The sequence below is a fragment of the Thermomyces dupontii genome (assembly GCF_041956625.1).
Source record: "Thermomyces dupontii strain NRRL 2155 unplaced genomic scaffold VTN31scaffold_4, whole genome shotgun sequence".
Lineage (NCBI taxonomy): Eukaryota > Fungi > Ascomycota > Eurotiomycetes > Eurotiales > Trichocomaceae > Thermomyces > Thermomyces dupontii.
The window spans coordinates 90,731-108,975 of record NW_027192310.1 but is presented as its reverse complement, the minus strand read 5'-3'; the positions used below and the strand labels follow the sequence as shown (position 1 = coordinate 108,975).

Genomic DNA, 18,245 nt, shown 5'->3' with positions numbered 1-18,245 from the left:
TCGAAGTTACGCGCTTGATTCCCTCACATCTCGGCTGGTTCCAACGTCCAGGAGTGGCTGAAGCTATTCATGCCACGGCAAATCGACTCTGCTACACTCCCGTTGCTGAATGGACGGACAGTAGTACTGCAAGACTAGTAGTACTATCAGAAAAGACGATGTAGTTGCGATTCGTCTTGACATCGAGCAATTTCGCCATTCATGTCTCGCCGCTCTCGCGGATCTCAGTCGTCCGGCTACCCATCGTCACAATCTGCGCAGCCGTATAAGTCCGTATTCGGCGGACAGAGTCAAAATGAAGGCATTGACCTCAGCACCTTGCCGGACCCCATCGCGGCAGCAGAGGAGAGCGATGTGGGGGATGCATATGATTATGAGTCCCTGCCGCCCATGCCAGATGATTCGGATGACGACCCAGACTACGATGATCGGTCCGTAGCAAGGTCCAGTCGGGCGTCACGGTCGGCCAGGAAGAGCAAGACTCCAGCGAGAGAGAAGGGCAAGAACCCTGTGCGAGAGCCCAGTGCGAATATCCAACGCTCAAAAAGCTCCGATGCAAGAAGTCGAAACAGACGCAGAAGCTCTGCTCAGGCATCAGCCTCGGAATCCAGAGAGAAGGACAATGACAAACTCTCGGACGAGGAGCTATTTGAAGATGAACTCCAAGCTGACAATGTGATCGCGGATGTCGCGCGCACCTCCGCATCACCACCACCTTACCGTCCGAATCGGTTCACTGGAGCGCCATCTACTTGGCGCAAATATACGGAGAGCGAGCGACGCATTGCGCAAAGCCTTGAAGATATGCGGGCCCGTGATCTTTTTGTTCATTTGTTCAACGCTTTTGCCCTCAAACAGAGAGCTCGAATGCTCCGGCAGGAGTATCCTGAAGGCACAGACTATTGGGATACAGTTTCCGGTGTACGTGTGCCAACGAAGCCGTTCGAACCGAACTCGAGATGGACTGCGTGGCCTATGCCTGCAAATGAAGTGCCACGGACAGAGTACGAAGCCGCGCCCACCGACGATGAAGAATGGACATTCAAACGGGAGCCGGATCCCAGGCCATCTTCAGATTTGGAAGAAGCGATCACTGCAGTCATGATGAGAATTGCCAAAGAAAAAATTCTGGAACGGCAATGGAAACTCAGGAAACGGCATCGAAAACATCAGAAAAGCAGAAATGAAAGTACAGAACCAGATCTGACTGATCATGGAAATGACCGACCCCGCCCGCTGGTACAAGCAGATGATGACCTGGCCCGGAGACAATTACTCCCAGAAGTCCGGAACATCGTGACTAGTCTGGAAAGGGTGCTGGATGGATTACATGAAGATCGGTATACCTTCGGGACGTCGGCCGTTCCGTCCCGCAGAACTTCAGGGATTAGGAGCGGAGGAAGTCATGGGACCTCGTCGAACCAGCGAAGAGCGAGACCAGCTTCGCAGAAGGCGCCTCGCGCCCGGAAGTTGACCAATGCGAAGTGGGCAAACGTGATCAAGGCTCCCCGTCGCTGGCACGACGTACTCGGCGTCGCGTTGATGAGTGGCATTTCAGAGTCAGTGGTGGAACGCGCCGCTGGACGGTGCGCAGAGCTGTTTGGTGGCTCGACGGAAATTTTCCAGTCTCTACGGGAGGGGCGCGTAAAACGAGTTATCGAGGAAGATGAAGACGGAATGGAGACTGCCACATGGGAATTTGTGCAGGGAGAGACACCTTCTGAAAGTGGCGCGGAAGAAGAGGACGCGGATCATCCGCTCGCATGGCTGCTGCCCGAGGTGCAAGATGAAGCCGAGTCGGAATCCGAGAAGACGGAGTCGAAGAAATTTGGATCCAAAAATTCGCCGCCACCGGAGAGTTCTTTGCTTCCGTCGTCTGCAGCAACTGCACCCGCGCCCGAGCCCACTCCTCCACGGCCTCCGGGGAAGAGGAGGAAGAAAACTAGGGAGGAACTCGTCTGCCCCTTTCCGGATTGCCCCCGGCATCAAGCGGGCTTTTCGCGGACGTGGAACTTGAACCTGCATTTAAAGAGAGTCCATTCGGACTACGAGAAGCCGACATAGTGTTCATGATGGTGTGAGCCATGTAACCCATTGTAACTACTAGTATTGTACATCTGTTTACGAATGAGCCATCGATAAACAAACTCAATCGCTGAGCAAATACTAGGTAGTGGCCATGGAACTGATGATCTACATGTGTAGCTGAGGTCTCAAAGAGATTCTGGCATCGGTGAGGTACTTCGTGCTCATTCCTAGCAAAATAAATCGTTCAAAGTTGTTGACTTTGTCGGAGGCTCAGACCCGTCAACGAGCCCTCAGCCCTAAGCCCTGAGATACGGAAGACTACGAATACATAGAACCTATTTCACTAGTACACTTATGGAATAGCTCAGGATACTAGTACAAAAGGGGCATCTACAGGCTACGGTACGGAATACTCCTCGCAGCACATCATTGGTGTACTCGCCGGCCGATTCTGATTGGACCAAGTCGCCGAAACTTAAACTAATCGGACATCGTTCCGAACCATCACGAAATGCGGCCAAAGCAAAGCCCTAAGCCGTCAAGCAGATTAATAAACTTGAGGTACGACTCGGACAAGACAGTCGGGACTGCTCTGATTTGAAATCGGGATTCTGTCAGAGCCGAGGAGTGGACAGGAAACTGGGAGAGAAGATCAAAACACGCGAGCAGGCACGAACACCGTGGACAGACTCTCGAGCAACCGAAACTACATCATCGCTCCATAATCCCTGCACTTGGCGCTGCATAGCAGCGATCGCCCTGCAGAACTGCGGAATTCTCGTTGGCTTCCGCAAAGCACTTCCAGTCTGCCACTGCTGCTCATTCAAGAAGCTTCGTCTTGAGGCTTGCATCGGGCTCGCCATCCCCATCGATCCGGTTTATTGTCGTCACAGCCCGTCCAGCCAGTCACAACCCCGCGAGCCCTCGCCCGAATTCATCCCGCTCGTCGAATGGTTTCGCTTTAAGATCGCTACGACCCCGCGTTTTTAAACTCATCATGATGCATCGACTTGTCAGCTCAGTATCCCGCCAATTGTCCCGATCGTGCTTGAGATCTCCGTATATTGTTTCTTCTGCTCCAGCACTGGTGCGTTTGTATAGTAACAAAATGGGCCACACGGTTCCTCCGGTGCGTACTTCTCCTGTGTATTTACAAGGCGACTACTAATAAGCTGCAACTAGCTCAAAGACAAGTCGCTTTTCATTGAAAAAGCGTTTGTCAACGGCGAGTTCGTTGACGCCGCGTCGGGAGAGAAATTCGAGGTTCATGGTAAGCGGACTCATTCCATAAGCACGATCCAGCCCTAACCCCGGCCGATTCCTAGACCCCTCTGATGGCAAGCTCATCGGGACATGCCCCGAGTTCTCTGCGGCCGACACGGAAAAGGCCATCCAAGCCGCCGCCGCGGCGTTCCCGTCGTTCCGGGCCACGCTTGCCCGCGAGCGTGCGCGGATGCTGCGCCGCTGGCACCAGCTCATGGTGGACAACATCGATGACCTGGCAACGTTGATCACCTGGGAGAACGGCAAGCCGCTTCCCGATGCCAAGGGCGAGGTCAACTATGCCGCAAGCTTTTTCGAATGGTTCAGCGAGGAGGCGCCCCGCGTGTACGGCGACACGATTCCGGCGTCGGTGCCGGGCAACCGCATCTACACCATCCGCGAGCCCGTTGGGGTATGCGGGCTCATCACGCCGTGGAACTTCCCCGCAGCCATGATCACGCGCAAGATCGCCCCGGCGCTGGCGGCGGGGTGCACGGTGGTCTGCAAATCCCCCGGCGAGACGCCCTTCACGGCCAACGCCATCGCCGAGCTTGCGCGCCGTGCCGGCATTCCTAAGGGAGTCGTCAACATCATAACTGCGGACAAGAACACGGTCCAGGTTGGCGAGATTCTGACGACGCACCCGACGATCCGTAAAGTGTCGTTCACAGGGTCGACGAACGTCGGCAAGCTGTTGATGAAGCAATCCTCGTCGACCCTGAAGAAAGTTTCGTTCGAGCTTGGTGGTAACGCTCCGTTCATCGTCTTCGACGACACCCCGGATTTGGACGGTGCAGTGGCAGCGGCGATTGCGTCCAAGTTCCGCAGCTCGGGCCAGACGTGCGTGTGTGCGAACCGGATCTACGTGCAGCGGGGCATCTACGAGGCCTTTGCGGCCAAATTCGCCGAGAAGGTCAAGTCTTTCAAACTGGGGCCGGGCTTCTCTCCGGGAGTCACCCACGGGCCCGTCATCCACGGCCGCGCCATCGAGAAGGTCGAGCAGCATGTGCAGGACGCCACGAGCAAAGGCGCAAAGGTGCTGGTCGGCGGCCAGCGCGCGTCGGAACTCGGCCCCAACTTCTACAACCCAACCGTCCTCACCAACATGACGGGCGACATGCGCATCGCCTCGGAGGAGACCTTCGGCCCTGTCGCGGGTCTGTTCCCGTTCGACACCGAGGAGGACGTTGTGCGCTTGGCCAACAAGGCCGAAGTCGGCCTCGCGGGCTACTTTTTCACCAACGATCTCAAGCGTGCCTATCGCGTTGCCGAGGCTCTGGAGGTTGGTATGGTGGGCATCAACACGGGCATCATCAGTGACCCTGCTCTTCCGTAAGTGTCCCTAGATCGACTCTGGCTTTGTCAGATTCTGACAGTTCTTGAAACAGGTTCGGCGGCGTCAAGCAGAGTGGCTTCGGCCGCGAGGGAAGCAGTTGGGGTATTGACGAATTCTTGGTCACCAAGGCGATTACTATTGGTGGGATTGCCAACCTCAAGATTTAGGAGTGGTGGTTTGGCTAGTACTAGCAGTGATAGTGCCATGCAATGGTAGGCAAAGGATTTTGTTTCAACTGCGCACGTCTACCTGGGATGACAATACCAGGCTTACCAGCTGCCCCAACCCGCCATCGCAAACCTTTTCTGTCTTTGAAATTGCTCACAAAAGCACGTAAGATAATACCGACTTCCCGTCCTAAATGGCATCCCCCCACACACGCCTCTACACGTTACCGGTCACTGGTCAGCCTTCTACACTCCGTACACATTACACAACCCGAGCTTGCAGCATTCTGGCCTTTGGGCACCCATGGAGAGGAATAGCGGAAGAACATTGGTGAACAGGGCCTACCGGATATTGTTATATTTCAGCCCAGCTCCTGTCTGTCGGCGCGGTGATGGTGCAAGACGGCGGCACATTCAAGCAAAAGACATCGCGATCGACAAATCTTTACCCAATCTTTACCACCCTCCCCTGTTGAGTGGTTGAACACAGCCTTGGCTGGCGGCAGACACCTTTTGACACATGAGCTCAGGCCGGTTTGTAAGTTTGTCCTACATATCCAATCAATTTTCTGGATTTCGACGGAAAGGCTTCGGAACGGGCAAGGGTCATGTACTAGGCTGGCTCATGCAAGATTTTTTGGGTCGGTTGCCTTGAGGCACGATGTCATAGTAGTAGTACAGGTGTGTGTGAGTCGGACTATGAGGAAGGCTGTCGGTGCAGTCAACGTTCTATAAAGTGTGATATAATGCCTCGATGCTGGTCTCATCTGTGAAACAACCCCGAAACCCTTTGTGAGGTGTGTGTTGCCAGCACGCATCCCGGTACGGAGTCGACCAAGAATCCCTACAATCGGCTATCTCCAACACCAGTCCCATCTTTGACTGCGAGGGACATCATCCAAAGCTATAATCAACCCTCATGATTATTTTGTAAGTAAAGAGAAATTATGGAGCCGTTCGTAGCAAGGCCAATGACTCTGACTTTGAACTGAATATATACTACTTAGTTTGCCCTAAAGTCAGCATCATCATCGCAACCATGTGTCATGTATGGGTTGTGAAAATCAGATACATCTGTGGCCACATGCACGAACGCCACAACCCGCACCCATGTGGCGAGAACCACCAGGAGCCTTGGCCGATGGTATTTTTGGGGAGCTCATGCAATCGTCGGCGGCGATGCCCCTCCTGTGAGAATGTTCCCAATGGAACTGGTGCGCATTAGGCAAGACCCAATTCGACTACCTACTATCTGTATGCGGTCTGTTGCGGTTATTGATGGGAGAATGCATTGCTAACCTTGAGGACCTCGGATGTTCCTTAGGGTGCAGTAGTCAACTTTCTAGCTGACTGACATGGGTGTTGCGAGCGGGAAGTAGAGGGATTTACAGGAAAGTGGGCATGATCAGAGCGTTTCTTTCATGAGTAAAGGTCTAATATGACTCTCATTACTCTCAATGATCACCTATGCATTCACACAACTAGTAGTATAACCTTGCCCGGAGTTACTCATGACAGCTAATACGGTGATGGGGGTTTGTAATCAACGAATACTCTCCCTTCGTTCATATCCCAACCATACTCGCCCACGAGTTTTCGTATCTGGTCCTCTGTTGGAACCCCGTCGAGGACACAACCTGACCTGGTCAGTTACACGAACGTCGCTACACCAGAGATCAACGCACCGAATTGTTTCTTCCGCTGCTCTCTCCATTGCCTGACTCGGTCTCTCAATGGTTCTCTTGTAATTTGGTCAGAATCGGAGCGGCCGGCACTCCGACTCTGACCGTTGAGAAAAGATTCGACATGCTTCAACATTTCTGCGGTGGAGCTGTACTGCCCCAACCAAGCCCTGCAGATCACTGCATCAAGGCCATCATGTCCCGTTTGGACTTCGGGAAGGACCAGAGCTCCACGGTCGTCAATGGAAAATTTCGGCTTGCCTCCATGCTCCATCCGGTAGATGAGGGACCCCATCGCAAACAGATCTGTAACTTCCGAAACAGTCTCTGCAAGCCCGTTCACAGGGACGGGATCATAAGGATGCGGAAAAGCTGGATTCGGCTCGCCAAATGGGCAGGAAGTGCTGAAATCGCAAAGGTAGACATGGACGTCACTCGTCGTCGTATCATAATTGAAGACAATATTGTCAACTCGCACGTCAGAATGAGCAATGCCGAGACTGTGAAGATGTAATAGCGCGCTGAGGATGTCCCGATACCACTGGATCCGGACAGACTGCACCGGCATTGGCTCGACCTGGGACAGCGGTCGATACCTGCGGAGGTAGATACCCTCAGGATGGTCCGTATCAATGAATTGGACGATGTTCGGATGGGGTCGCTGCTCCAGAAGTCGCGACACAGCCCGTTCGTCCTGCATCAAGTTGAAGTGGTAGAAGGTGTCAGAAGCGTACAAGTATCGGTCCTGCGGCGGCGCGTCGTTCGGCGGCGGTTCAAAGATCCGACTTGTCTTGAGGACGACATGCTCATCAACTTGGTAGACCTGACCAGATGCCCCAACGCCTAGAAGTACCAGGTTGGATTGAGGCCGTAGGCGTGTTGTGTACCTGATAACGGAGCCGCCTGCTTCCTGAGTGTTGCGGGAGACGGCATCTGAATGATCAGTTGTGGCCTTCTCAGCCTGACTTTTGCGGGAGACAGCGTCTGCATGATCACTTGTGGCCCTCTTCTCAGCATGGGTTTTTTGGGATACGAAATCTGGATAATCAGACGTGGCCTTCTGTGAGCGAGAAAGTATCCGCCTCCTGTTGGACCAAATGAAAGAAAACGCGTCGCAGCAAGGCTGCCAGACAACCCAGCGAAGAACGTCTAGGAACAAGGAACAGGGACAGCACGATCGATCGAAAGAGGCCATTCTTCTCTCAGCGAATTGAGGGATGGGCATTCAATCTCCATATTGACAAGCTTCCGTCAAACCGGCGTCCATCACCGACGGATAACGTAGATCAACCCAGCCGCATACCTGTTTGCAAGGAGTTCTAACACAGTGCTTATCTGGCAGATCGACATAGCTGAAGAGGATAGTACGAGCAAAAGCAAAATGGCCGAATACCTTACACCGCACGTCCATGCGCAACCATCCCACATCCTGCGGGGAGCAAGCGGATTACAAGCAGCTACTTGTCACTGCGCCCCAGGACTTCTTTTTTAACCCAACCCAGGGCGAACCACTTGAATGATTTAGATACACCCTCGGGTTAAAAGAGCACAGCGCAATACTTTGTGTGTAAATTGGCATGGAAGGTGCCGAATACAATTGCCGTGAACTTTTCAAGCCGCGATCTGCGCGGAAAAAAATGCGAGCCTGCATGCGACGTTTGTAGGTAAGTAGGTTTGGCCTAAAGTAGTGCACAATGCACATACGGAGTAGGTATACACAGAAATTCGAGCTTTTGTCTCAACTGCGGAGAAGGGTCCTGTATAGCAGCATTGCAACGACGCAATTGGATCGTGAGTGTCCGTAGAGGCGGCTAAATCCCCTTCGGAGCTTCCCACATGTCATTCTTCCGCTGTTCCGTTGCTTTGTCCGTTCTATCATTGGGCATGCGGCTCGTTCGCCGGCTCTTGGACGTCACCTTCAGCCCTGCAGAAATGCAGACAAAGCCACCGTCACCGTCACTCACGGAGGGATCAAGTTGACCGCCCGTTGGGCACAAGACTCATATATATATATATATAGTACTCTGGACAACCCATTATTCTGCGTCCAAATTACTGTACTGTAAGTTTCATACGGAGCTTGACTCGATTAGTTAGGTTGACTATTTACGAGTAATGACTCCGTACATACTTACCAACGGTAAGTAATCACCTACTAGGTATGCGGGCAGGACTGGAAGGTACTGGTTAAGTTTTCAATTGAAAATCTGAATTGGAATCCAGTACGGGATACTCCTTACATCTTGTACGCATGAGAATGCCTACCCAGCCTACCAAGATCCGAGATACTAATAAATGCATAGTTCATGCATATAACTGTCATTCCTTTGTCAGGTCATCCCGGCAGAATCCTAATTGAACAGCTCCTATGGATATATAGGCTGCTCCTGTATTCCGTACGTGGCATGTCCAGACAGCAAAGAACATGCCATCAAGCCTGTAATGGTACAAGCCCACAGACCTCCCCATAAAAATCTTTCAACTCATCCTCGTACGGCTCCTCCTCCACCTCATCCTCTGGCTCTGGAGGGGCGGTAGACTCAGACTGATCCGGAGGAGCTGACGCGGAGGAAGACATTGCCCCAATCTCCATCTCCTTGGCTTCTTGCTGCGCTTGCCGCTCCGCGTCCTCCGTTCTTGGGAGGCGGTAAGCGAGGAACCCAGCCGGAGCGCGCTCGGCCCGTTCCATGACTTCCTCCATGTATTTTCGCACCACATCCGGCGGCTTGACGACCCGGGAAAAGGGCTCGAGAATGGACGGTTTGTTGCTGTAGAACCGCATCGTAATGGGCTGGTAGTATTCTTTCAGTTCCCGAGGGTTTGATTGTTGTTGTTGCGAGGTCTCGCCGCCGTTTGTTGGAGTAGCAGGCGGATCAGTTGTTTCGCTTGCTTCTCCCGGTTTACTTTCCTGCTCGTTTCCTCCCGTCGGCGCCTGTTCCGGCGCCGGCGTTGATGTATTGCTATCTTTGTCCTTCTTCTTGGGTTTGGCGAGTTTTTTACTCCGTGACTTGGACCCCAATTCCGGCGCCGACTCGATCGGGAACTTGGTGTTTGGATCGACTTTGCGCGTGATTAGAAACGAGGCAATGAGAACGGTGCCGCCGGCTTGGTATTCCAGGATTGAGTATTCAGGGAACAGGTAGCGATCACCGGATCCAGCGTGTCCCGATGTGCTACTCCCGTACGGTGTCAAAGGCGAAGTGAATTCAAAGACGACCGATTTGATCGGTAGCCTCGGAGGCGCCTGTGATGGCCCAGACTGATAGTATGTTCCTGGAGGTTGAAATGGTCCGTTCCGAGCTTTCATTGGGGCGGGTGGATAGGGAGGCGGTTGATAATGTGTATAAGGAGGACCAGGGGGATAGGGTGATGGCATTGGTGAAGGGTTTGGAGGTAATGATTGGGGCATGGGAGATGCTGGAGACATAGGCCCATTAAGAGCCGGTGACGGTGATGGTGCCGGGCCAGGCGAGGGTGAGACTCCGTTGGCCACAGGCAAAGCTGAAGGACCGCCGGCCTCTGTCTGTACTGATGCCGTGTTTCCAGTTGGCGCCGAGCCGACCGGGGGGGCCTGCGCTGGAGCCGCCAAAGGTACAGCGCCGTTCGCGGGAGTTTGTGCTGGGGGTTGGGATGGAGTGGCAGGTTGAGATGATGGTCCCGCGGGCGTAGCGGGCCTAGATGTACTTGGCGGCTGCCCCTGCTGTATCTGCGCTGGCGCTTGTTGCGACTGATCCGCAACTTGCGCTTGTGGCGAATATGATTGCTGCTGCTGCTGCCGCCGCTGCTGTTCCTCTCTGCTCCGGATTATTGCATTAAGTTCATCGATATGAGCTTGAAACGCTCGTAATTGTTCCTGCGTAGCTTTGCTGGACGCAACCACTCTCATCAAAGCTTTCAACTCCGGGTTCGACGCAGCTCGTGTGGCCAGCATTTGGATGACTGGGTCAGGACTGGGCTTCGGTGGTTGCTGTTGCGGCGACGGCTGGGTAGCGGGCTGCGCAGTTGCTGGCCTCTGCACTGGGTGCTGCACAGGAGGCGGCGCCGGCCGGGGCTGTTGAGGGTACGCTTGCGGCGGATGGGGTGGCAAAGAAGGGTTATACGGAGGCTGTCGCATATGATTCGGAGGAGTGTAGTGTTGATATTGATATGGCGGGGTTGGAGGTGGAGGGCCATAGTGAACCATTCGTTGCTGCGGCGGAATCTGAACTTGAGGTTTTGCGCTTGGGTCCTTGACGGTGTAGATCATGCCATCGAAATGATGCGGCTCGATGACGATCTTGCACGGCCCGACTTTGGTCATTGAATCCTTGGGCGGATTTTTGCCTTCAATCAGCTCGCGCTTCGTCTTCTTGGGCTTCGTCCAGTATCGCTCGAAGATGCCATCGCTCAGCCATTTCTTCTTGGACCGTTCGAGGGAGAGGCTCAAGATTGCGCTTGGGAGTTCGTTAGCTCATCACGCGATCCCAGAGCAGAGTCAAGTACCTTTCCGCGATGGTCTGGTAATATTTATCAGGCAGAGGGGCGGTATACGGCTTCCGCCGTGTTGGCAAGGGCTCCCCATCCTTTAACTTTGTCGGCAGAGGTTCTTCGGCAGGCTCCGGTGTTGCTGCACGGGGTGATTCTATCAAGACAACGGGCACCAAGGTTTTCCGGCGACTCGAGGGTGTGGTTTCCGAGGCCCGGCGCTTCGCCGCGGGCTCGCGACGTTCGCGCGCGGGGAGTCTTCGTTTTTCGGCCATGACAGAAAAAGCAGAGACACGATGAGTTGAACAGGCAAAACTCGCTCAGGGAAGAAAAAATAACTTCCAAAAATGGCAAGCCAGGTACGAATATTAGTTCAAATCACGTGAAGATGGACCCGTTGCGGTTGTGTTACGTAATGTCCCCCGACGATCACGTTCGGCTCTTGGTTTATGAACGCGATTTGGTAGCGTACTGATACGCTGCGAAATCAGAATCTGGGCTGTATGGCTTGCCATTGACGCGCAATGTTCTGCTGAGTTCATGGTACCGGCAGAAACATGGTTGAGCTCGCACCGATCTTCAAAAAAGCCTACTGGACCCTGGCCGCCGGTGGCCTTGCTTATGTCCTGCTCATCTGTGCCTTGACCATTCCAAGCGTCCAGCGATAGTATGTACAGCCCCGACTCGAGTCTCGCAACAGCTGACACGCTTCAGTGCCCTGTACATGCATTGGGTCAATCCGACCCAATGGCAGGATCTTCGCGAAGTAGAGAACTTTGGCTTCTTGAGTAAAGCAAGTTCCAGAGTTCGCCTGTGGATTCGGCTGATAGTGTTGTATAGAAACCCAAGTGCAGGCGTTCTATCTAAAAACGCCGGATAACGAGACACTGTATGCATGGCATATCCTCCCGATTCATGTGGCCCGGGAACATGAGGAGCTGCTTAATGAACACTGGAAACCGGAGCCGGCAGAAGATTATCAGTCAACAGTTGCATACAAGCTGTTGGCTGAGGATCCCAAAGCCCGGGTCGTCGTGAGCTGTAATGTCTCCTGATAATGATTCCTGTGACGGGTCCTGACAACCATCCAGTCCACGGCAATGCGGCGCACATTGCATCCCAGCGCCGGCCAACCATGTACCGCATGGCACTGAGCGTGTCAACACCCCAGGACCCAGTGCACGTCTTTGCCATTGACTACCGAGGCTTCGGCCTGTCGACGGGGACGCCGACAGAAGAGGGCCTGATCACGGACGGAGTCACGTTGCTCAACATGCTCGCCTCGCCGCCGCTGAACATCCCGCCTTCGCGCATCGTCCTGTCCGGCCTTAGTCTCGGTACCGCCGTCACGACCGCCGTGGCGGAGCGGTTCGCCTTCGGCGCACCCGAGAACGCGATTGCCCAGCCCGCGCTGCGGAATCCGGAGCCGTTCGCGGGGATCATTCTGCTCGCCTCCTTCAGCAACATCCCGGACCTGCTCGACTCTTACAGCCTCATGGGCGTGGTTCCGCCAATCTTCTCCGGGTTTGTTGGATATCCCTGGTTTAAAAACTGGGCCAAATCCAAGATCCTCGACCGGTGGGAGACGAGTCGTCGGCTGGCACGGCTGACGGGCATCGCGCCGAATAACACCGACGCCGACGCAGCGCATGCCCAGCGTGCCGTTGATATCACCATCGTGCATGCCCGCAACGACGCGGAGATCCCGTGGCGCGACGGCTTCGCAAACTGGAAAGCAGCGACGGGCTTCCGCAGTACTCCGGATGGGTATACCCTCGACGACGGGAAAGTCGTCTACGAACGCATCACGGAGGGCGGGCAGACGGAGCGCCGAGTGTGGGAAAAGGAGGTTGCAGCGGCGACCGGATCCAGCAAGGCGCAAGTGAAGAGGGTGCGATGGGAGAAAGTTGCCTACGGAGGTCTGTCTTCCTGATATCCTGTTTCTACCCTTGGTTTCACTGACGATTGGTGGTAGGCCATGATCAGCTGGGGACGTACTCTGTCGCCGCGCTGGCGATTCTTCGGTCATTCGAGGAATAATTGACTACTCAATTCACCCTGGCCTGCGCTGCCACGGCTGGCTGCCGATAGAAAGGCATGACTACCGCATTACGGACCTAGGTCTTGCTGTAGAACTGGGCCGATGAATTGCCCCTGTTCTCGTGTCCAGTTCTCCTATCATGACTATTCTATGCAATATTACATTGTCAATAGAACACAGGAAAAGAGTAGAGAGTTTCGAATGACGCGCTATGACCCAACCCTAGAAGCAATAATCAGATCATCGACATTCTAACGCTGTGTACAAGTAGTGCACGGCACTTTATCTATCCCGCCATACCCACCAAATCAAGCCAACAAAATATAAAAACACGTCCCGAAGAGAAAAAGGGAATTATATCACAAGGCCAAGAAGGGGGGAGAAAGAGATTATTTCTTGTTCCGCTCAGCCTGAGCTTGCTGATACTTTTGAATCAACTCCTTCTGCAAATGGCCCGGAGCTTTCTCGTAGTGGCTAAACTCCATCGAGTACTCGCCCTTGCCCTGGGTGGCCGCACGGAGATGGCTGCTGAAGCCAAACATGTTGTTCAGACTGCAGTCGGCGGTGACGGTGAATTCGTCGACGCCGATCTCGGTGTCGTTGATGGTCGCGTTACGCTTGTTCAGCAGGCCGATGACGTCGCCCTGGAACTCGATCGGGGCGGTCACTACCGTCTTCATCAGCGGCTCCAGAACGACGGGGTCGCCTTCCATGAACGCCTTGCGGAAGGCCTGCTGCGTGGCGTTCTTGAACGCCATTTCCGACGAGTCGGTAACGTGAGTTGCGCCGTCGTTGATCACCATCCGCGTTCCCAGCACCTTGTGACCGATCAACGGGCCCTTCTCACACGACAGGTTGAAGCCCTTCTCGCAGGCGAACAGGAACTTCTCGGAGATGGCGCCGCCAACGATCTGCTCCTCGAACTTGTTCTCCTCCAGCGAGCCCGTTGGCTCCATCCAGCCAATCACGCGAGCGTAGTCGCCCGGTCCACCGGTCTGCTTCTTCAGCAGGTGGTCGAATTCGACACGCTTGGTGATCGTCTCGCGGTACGCGACCCGCGGTGGACTCGTCACGCAGTCAACACGGTACTCGCGACGCATCCGCTCAACGTAGATGTCCAGGTGCAGCTCTCCCATACCCGAGATAATCGTCTGTTCGCTTTCAGGGTCAAAGGAAACCCGGAAGGTCGGGTCTTCCCTTTGGAACCGGGCCAAGGCCTTGGAGAAGTTGCCCGAGTCCTTCGTGTTCTTGGGTTTGATCGACAGCGAAATCACCGGTTCAGGGATGAACATCGAGGTCATCGTGTACGCCAGACTATCGCTGAACGTGTCACCCGACGCGCACTCCACACCGAACACCGCGCAGATTTCTCCGGCGCCGACCCCCTGAACTTCCTCCATCTCATTCGAGTGCATCCGGACGATACGAGGAATCTTGACCTTCTTTTCTGTACGAGAGTTGAGCACGTTCATTCCCTTTCGCAGGGTACCTTGGTAGACTCGAATGTAGGTCAGCTGGCCAAAGTTGCTCTCCTCGAGCTTGAATGCCAGGCCGACGAATGGCTGCGAGCTGTAGGGCACAAGCTTAACTTGCGCCTCCTTGCGCTTTCGATCGAGAGCCATGTTGGTCACTTCCGAGGGGTTCGGGAGATAGTCACAGACACCATCCAGCATGGGCTGGACACCTTTGTTGGCCAATGCCGACCCCATGAAAACGGGGGTGAACTTGAGCGAGATTGTCGCCCGACGGATGGCGGCCTTGATTTGCTCCATGGTGGGCTCTGCCTCCTCCAGGAACAGCTCCGCAATCTCGTCATCGACATCGGCAAGCGTCTCGATTAGTTTCCTTCTTCGCTCCTGAACAAGACCCTTGACCTTTTCAGGGATCTCATCCTTTTCAACGACAATCTCTCCACGAGGGCCCTCATTGTAGATGGCCTTCATCCTGATCAGGTCAACCACCCCTTCGAACTCATCCTCCGCACCAATGGGGACCTGAACGGCGGCCGCTGGGATTTTCAGCTTGGTGTTGATCTGGTCAATGGCCTTGAACGGGTTGGCGCCCATTCGATCCATCTTGTTGACAAAGGTGATCCGCGGAACATTGTAGCGCTTCATCTGACGGTCGACAGTGATTGTCTGCGACTGGACACCAGAGACAGCGCACAAGATCATGACCGCGCCGTCTAACACACGCATAGCTCGTTCCACCTCGATTGTGAAATCAATATGCCCAGGTGTATCAATCAGATTGATATGGTACTTCTCCTCCTCGCCCTTCTCATTCTTTTTGACCCAATCGCAGAATGTGGCAGCGGACTGGATTGTGATACCCTTCTCACGTTCCAGTTCCATCGAGTCCATCTTTGCGCCAACGTTGTCGCGGCCGCGGACCTCGTGAATATCCTTGATTCGTCCAGTGTAGAAAAGGACCCGCTCCGAGGACGTCGTTTTGCCGCTGTCGATGTGAGCCTGTTTTGAATCGACATTAGACAAGACAATGCTGTTGCCTTTGTTATCGAGATCAACATACAGCGATACCAATGTTTCGAACCCGGGACAGTCGAGCCCATTCCTTCGGATCAATGTTCTGAATGATCGTCTCCTGGGAGAGATTGTCGGGATCAACCGCTGCTTGATCCATACTACAGTTCAGAGAAAACAGAATGTATCAGCGCTAGGGATTCACCCATCGAACGGCACAAGGTCAACATACATGGCAGCAGTTGCGGCAGATGCAAATCTCCTACCCTGCCACTGTCTGTTGTTCAATTCCCAAGGCGACAACCGCACGCGAGTTGCGGGCAACGAATGCAGGCTCCGACACGCGGCGCCAGAGGCCCATCGTAGCATTGTTGGGTTCTGCGCGGCAGTTGGCCTGCATAGGCCCGCAAAGGCCCGAATCTGAGCGGACCGAATGACTGCTTGCGGCCTCATTGTTGCGCACACTCTCCGACTCTCTTGCTGGTTGCAATGGTCGGATTGGATAGTTCTTTTCTTTGCGCCCTGTTCGGCGCGATAAAAAATTTAGAGATAAGAATCACGTGATCTGCATCAGGCGTGGTTCGATCGGCCGAGGAATTGAGAGCGAAATTCGCGATAATGAGGGTAACTTTGACTCAGTGAACTCATTCTAGGTCGCATTTTGCTGAACTTCTAGGAATAAAACAATACTGTACATGAAAAGATATGCCAATGCGGACGCAATGCGAGGACACGAAGGATTCGTTCAAAGAACACGACACCAACCCTTCGATTTCTTGAATCAAGCTATGAGAGAAGGGACCGGGGTTTTGATTTGAAAAATCGGGAAACTGTACTCCATAGTCGTACACTTCAGGGCGATTCGTGACGGGTTGCGAATGCTCCGAGAGGAAGAATCGTTCGAGGCCGACCAATCATCCATCAACGCAAGAACCATCATTTACCTTGTCGTTGTTTGTGCTTTGGGTTCTTCGAGCTAAAGCCAGCCATAGTCAGAACGAGCCAGTCACAGGGTGATCCCTTCTGGGAGGCCGGGGAGGTGTTTGCGCACTCACCAGATGATGTACACTCTGTTCTTGCGTCGGACGGGCTACGTTGGTCACCAAGTCAGATACCATCTCAAACTCGAGGAAAATATCCGCTAACTCGTACCTTGCATCCATCGCACAATCTTTTGACCGACGATCTTGTCTTCATTCCCCGAACCAGGGACAGCGTCATCGACGTTGCCGCAGCCTTTTCTGGCCGAGTAAGTTCATGGCCAGGTCGAGAATGGAGAGACCATGGACTCGTTCTCGTCGTAGACAGTGTGCCCGTTCGATGTGAGCAGTGCGAGAAGCTCCGTGAAAAGTTCAATGCGCTTGAAGACGAGACTATTTGGCGAAATGAAGCCGACGTAAAAAGTGAGCGAAGTAGAGACATGGTGATCGAATCCACGCGTTCAAAAAGCCGCGTGTTCACTGAACTGAGAGGGCGCTAAACGCGGTGTCCAGCCCGAGCTGATGTATTGCTGCACTCGTGGTTGCTTGCGAGTCATCCGCAAATTTATCTCCCGACCTGAATCGCCATTAACGGATTCCCACCCATCAAAATTCATGGAGCACGTGATGAGTGCCAGGATTAGTCAGCCACCTACTTAGGTTAACTAACTAGGTAGTTCCGCAAAATCTCCCCATCCCACCCACCAAGGGCCACTCTGCCCCCTTGGAGCCGCGACATCGTTCAGACAATCCGGCTCAACGGCGGGATTTCGTCCCCAACCTCGCCCTGCCTGGACGGCCTTCTCTATCTCGAGTACCTAGTCCGGAATTGCCTCAGAAACTCCACCCTACCCGTAATAACGCTTACCAAAAATTTGACGCCCCCGGTATGCACGACGACGCGGAATTCCCTGGGGGAGGTGATGAAAACTTCTGGCTCGGACATTGTGATAAGAACTTGTACGTTGGCCTCAATCTCTCACGGTTCAACGAGACAACATCTACGATCAAAAGAGGAATGTCCCTGTTGACTCGCGGCACCATTCGGGCAACACAATGTCACGCTAGAAGCCCTGGTCACGGGACTATATCCACGTGACCCTCATCTATGTCACGTGATGTATCACGTGATTACATCACGTGATCCCCTACTTTTGCACGACTCGTCACTCCACCTGTTCTCCTTTTCCTCCCCCTATGCAGTTCCTCTCATGTACATTAGGTCACCTCTGGCCTTTGCCTACGTAGACTCTGACACACGACAAAGTTTAGATTTTTGTTTTCTCGATAGTTCCAAAGGTCATTACCTATGGCTCAAATACACAGTGTTGTGGTTGAATTACGCGTGTTGTGGTGGCCTGATTACGCATGCCGCAAGAGGCTGCGCAAGAAGGCCCCAAGGAGGTCGAGTCAGCATACTGCTCCCCGAAGACAGCCAACAATTCAGGAAAATCCAAATGGTATCGGTTTGCTTGAATACCAGGTTGAACAAGCGAACGGAGAAATCTCCTCGCAAGTCCGGCGCGTTTCTGCTGTCCACACCAAGCGCGCGCAGGAAGTCATCGGCTCAGCGATGGGAGGAGATCAATGCGTTCAGATGAATGCGACCGACCAGGCAATCAACATTCTCGACGGGAATTCCCCCAAACCTAGTCAACAGGAGGCGCGTCATCGCCTTATTTACCTGCGCAGAGATCTTGTCCTTAAAGCAGGTACGGGATTCGGCAAGAGCATTATCCTGCAAGCCGTTTCCGTCCTTCACCGAAAAACCGTCACTATCGGAATCCTATTACCACTCGAT

The 18,245-nt window shown here is 53.8% G+C and overlaps 7 protein-coding genes across 7 annotated transcripts; 3 read left to right on the top strand and 4 right to left on the bottom strand.

Annotated features, from left to right (window-relative positions):
* Positions 1-201: 201 nt before the first annotated feature.
* Positions 202-2,064, top strand: VTN31DRAFT_4536 (uncharacterized protein; the record flags this gene model as incomplete). The annotated part of the gene is made up of 1 exon (XM_069404935.1): positions 202-2,064. One exon carries the CDS (start codon positions 202-204, stop codon positions 2,062-2,064), a length of 1,863 nt encoding a protein of 620 aa, XP_069260049.1.
* Positions 2,065-3,136: 1,072 nt separating this feature from the next.
* VTN31DRAFT_4535 (uncharacterized protein) lies at positions 3,137-4,794 on the top strand (the record flags this gene model as incomplete). The annotated part of the gene is made up of 4 exons (XM_069404934.1): positions 3,137-3,157; positions 3,211-3,298; positions 3,354-4,623; positions 4,680-4,794. 4 exons carry the CDS (start codon positions 3,137-3,139, stop codon positions 4,792-4,794), a joined length of 1,494 nt encoding a protein of 497 aa, XP_069260048.1.
* A 1,518-nt stretch (positions 4,795-6,312) lies between these two features.
* Positions 6,313-7,701, bottom strand: VTN31DRAFT_4534 (uncharacterized protein; the record flags this gene model as incomplete). Its single annotated transcript, XM_069404933.1, has 2 exons — positions 6,313-6,431; positions 6,480-7,701. The coding sequence occupies 2 exons, from the start codon at positions 7,699-7,701 to the stop codon at positions 6,313-6,315; spliced, it is 1,341 nt and encodes a 446-aa protein (XP_069260047.1).
* A 1,206-nt stretch (positions 7,702-8,907) lies between these two features.
* On the bottom strand, positions 8,908-11,215 carry VTN31DRAFT_4533 (uncharacterized protein; the record flags this gene model as incomplete). Its single annotated transcript, XM_069404932.1, has 2 exons — positions 8,908-10,909; positions 10,959-11,215. The coding sequence occupies 2 exons, from the start codon at positions 11,213-11,215 to the stop codon at positions 8,908-8,910; spliced, it is 2,259 nt and encodes a 752-aa protein (XP_069260046.1).
* A 282-nt stretch (positions 11,216-11,497) lies between these two features.
* VTN31DRAFT_4532 (uncharacterized protein) lies at positions 11,498-12,980 on the top strand (the record flags this gene model as incomplete). Its single annotated transcript, XM_069404931.1, has 5 exons — positions 11,498-11,607; positions 11,655-11,728; positions 11,781-11,981; positions 12,032-12,859; positions 12,916-12,980. The coding sequence occupies 5 exons, from the start codon at positions 11,498-11,500 to the stop codon at positions 12,978-12,980; spliced, it is 1,278 nt and encodes a 425-aa protein (XP_069260045.1).
* Positions 12,981-13,370: 390 nt separating this feature from the next.
* Positions 13,371-15,833, bottom strand: VTN31DRAFT_4531 (uncharacterized protein; the record flags this gene model as incomplete). Its single annotated transcript, XM_069404930.1, has 3 exons — positions 13,371-15,452; positions 15,514-15,625; positions 15,697-15,833. 3 exons carry the CDS (start codon positions 15,831-15,833, stop codon positions 13,371-13,373), a joined length of 2,331 nt encoding a protein of 776 aa, XP_069260044.1.
* Positions 15,834-16,400: 567 nt separating this feature from the next.
* On the bottom strand, positions 16,401-16,886 carry VTN31DRAFT_4530 (uncharacterized protein; the record flags this gene model as incomplete). Its single annotated transcript, XM_069404929.1, has 3 exons — positions 16,401-16,440; positions 16,520-16,554; positions 16,617-16,886. The coding sequence occupies 3 exons, from the start codon at positions 16,884-16,886 to the stop codon at positions 16,401-16,403; spliced, it is 345 nt and encodes a 114-aa protein (XP_069260043.1).
* Between the last annotated feature and the right edge of the window lie 1,359 nt (positions 16,887-18,245).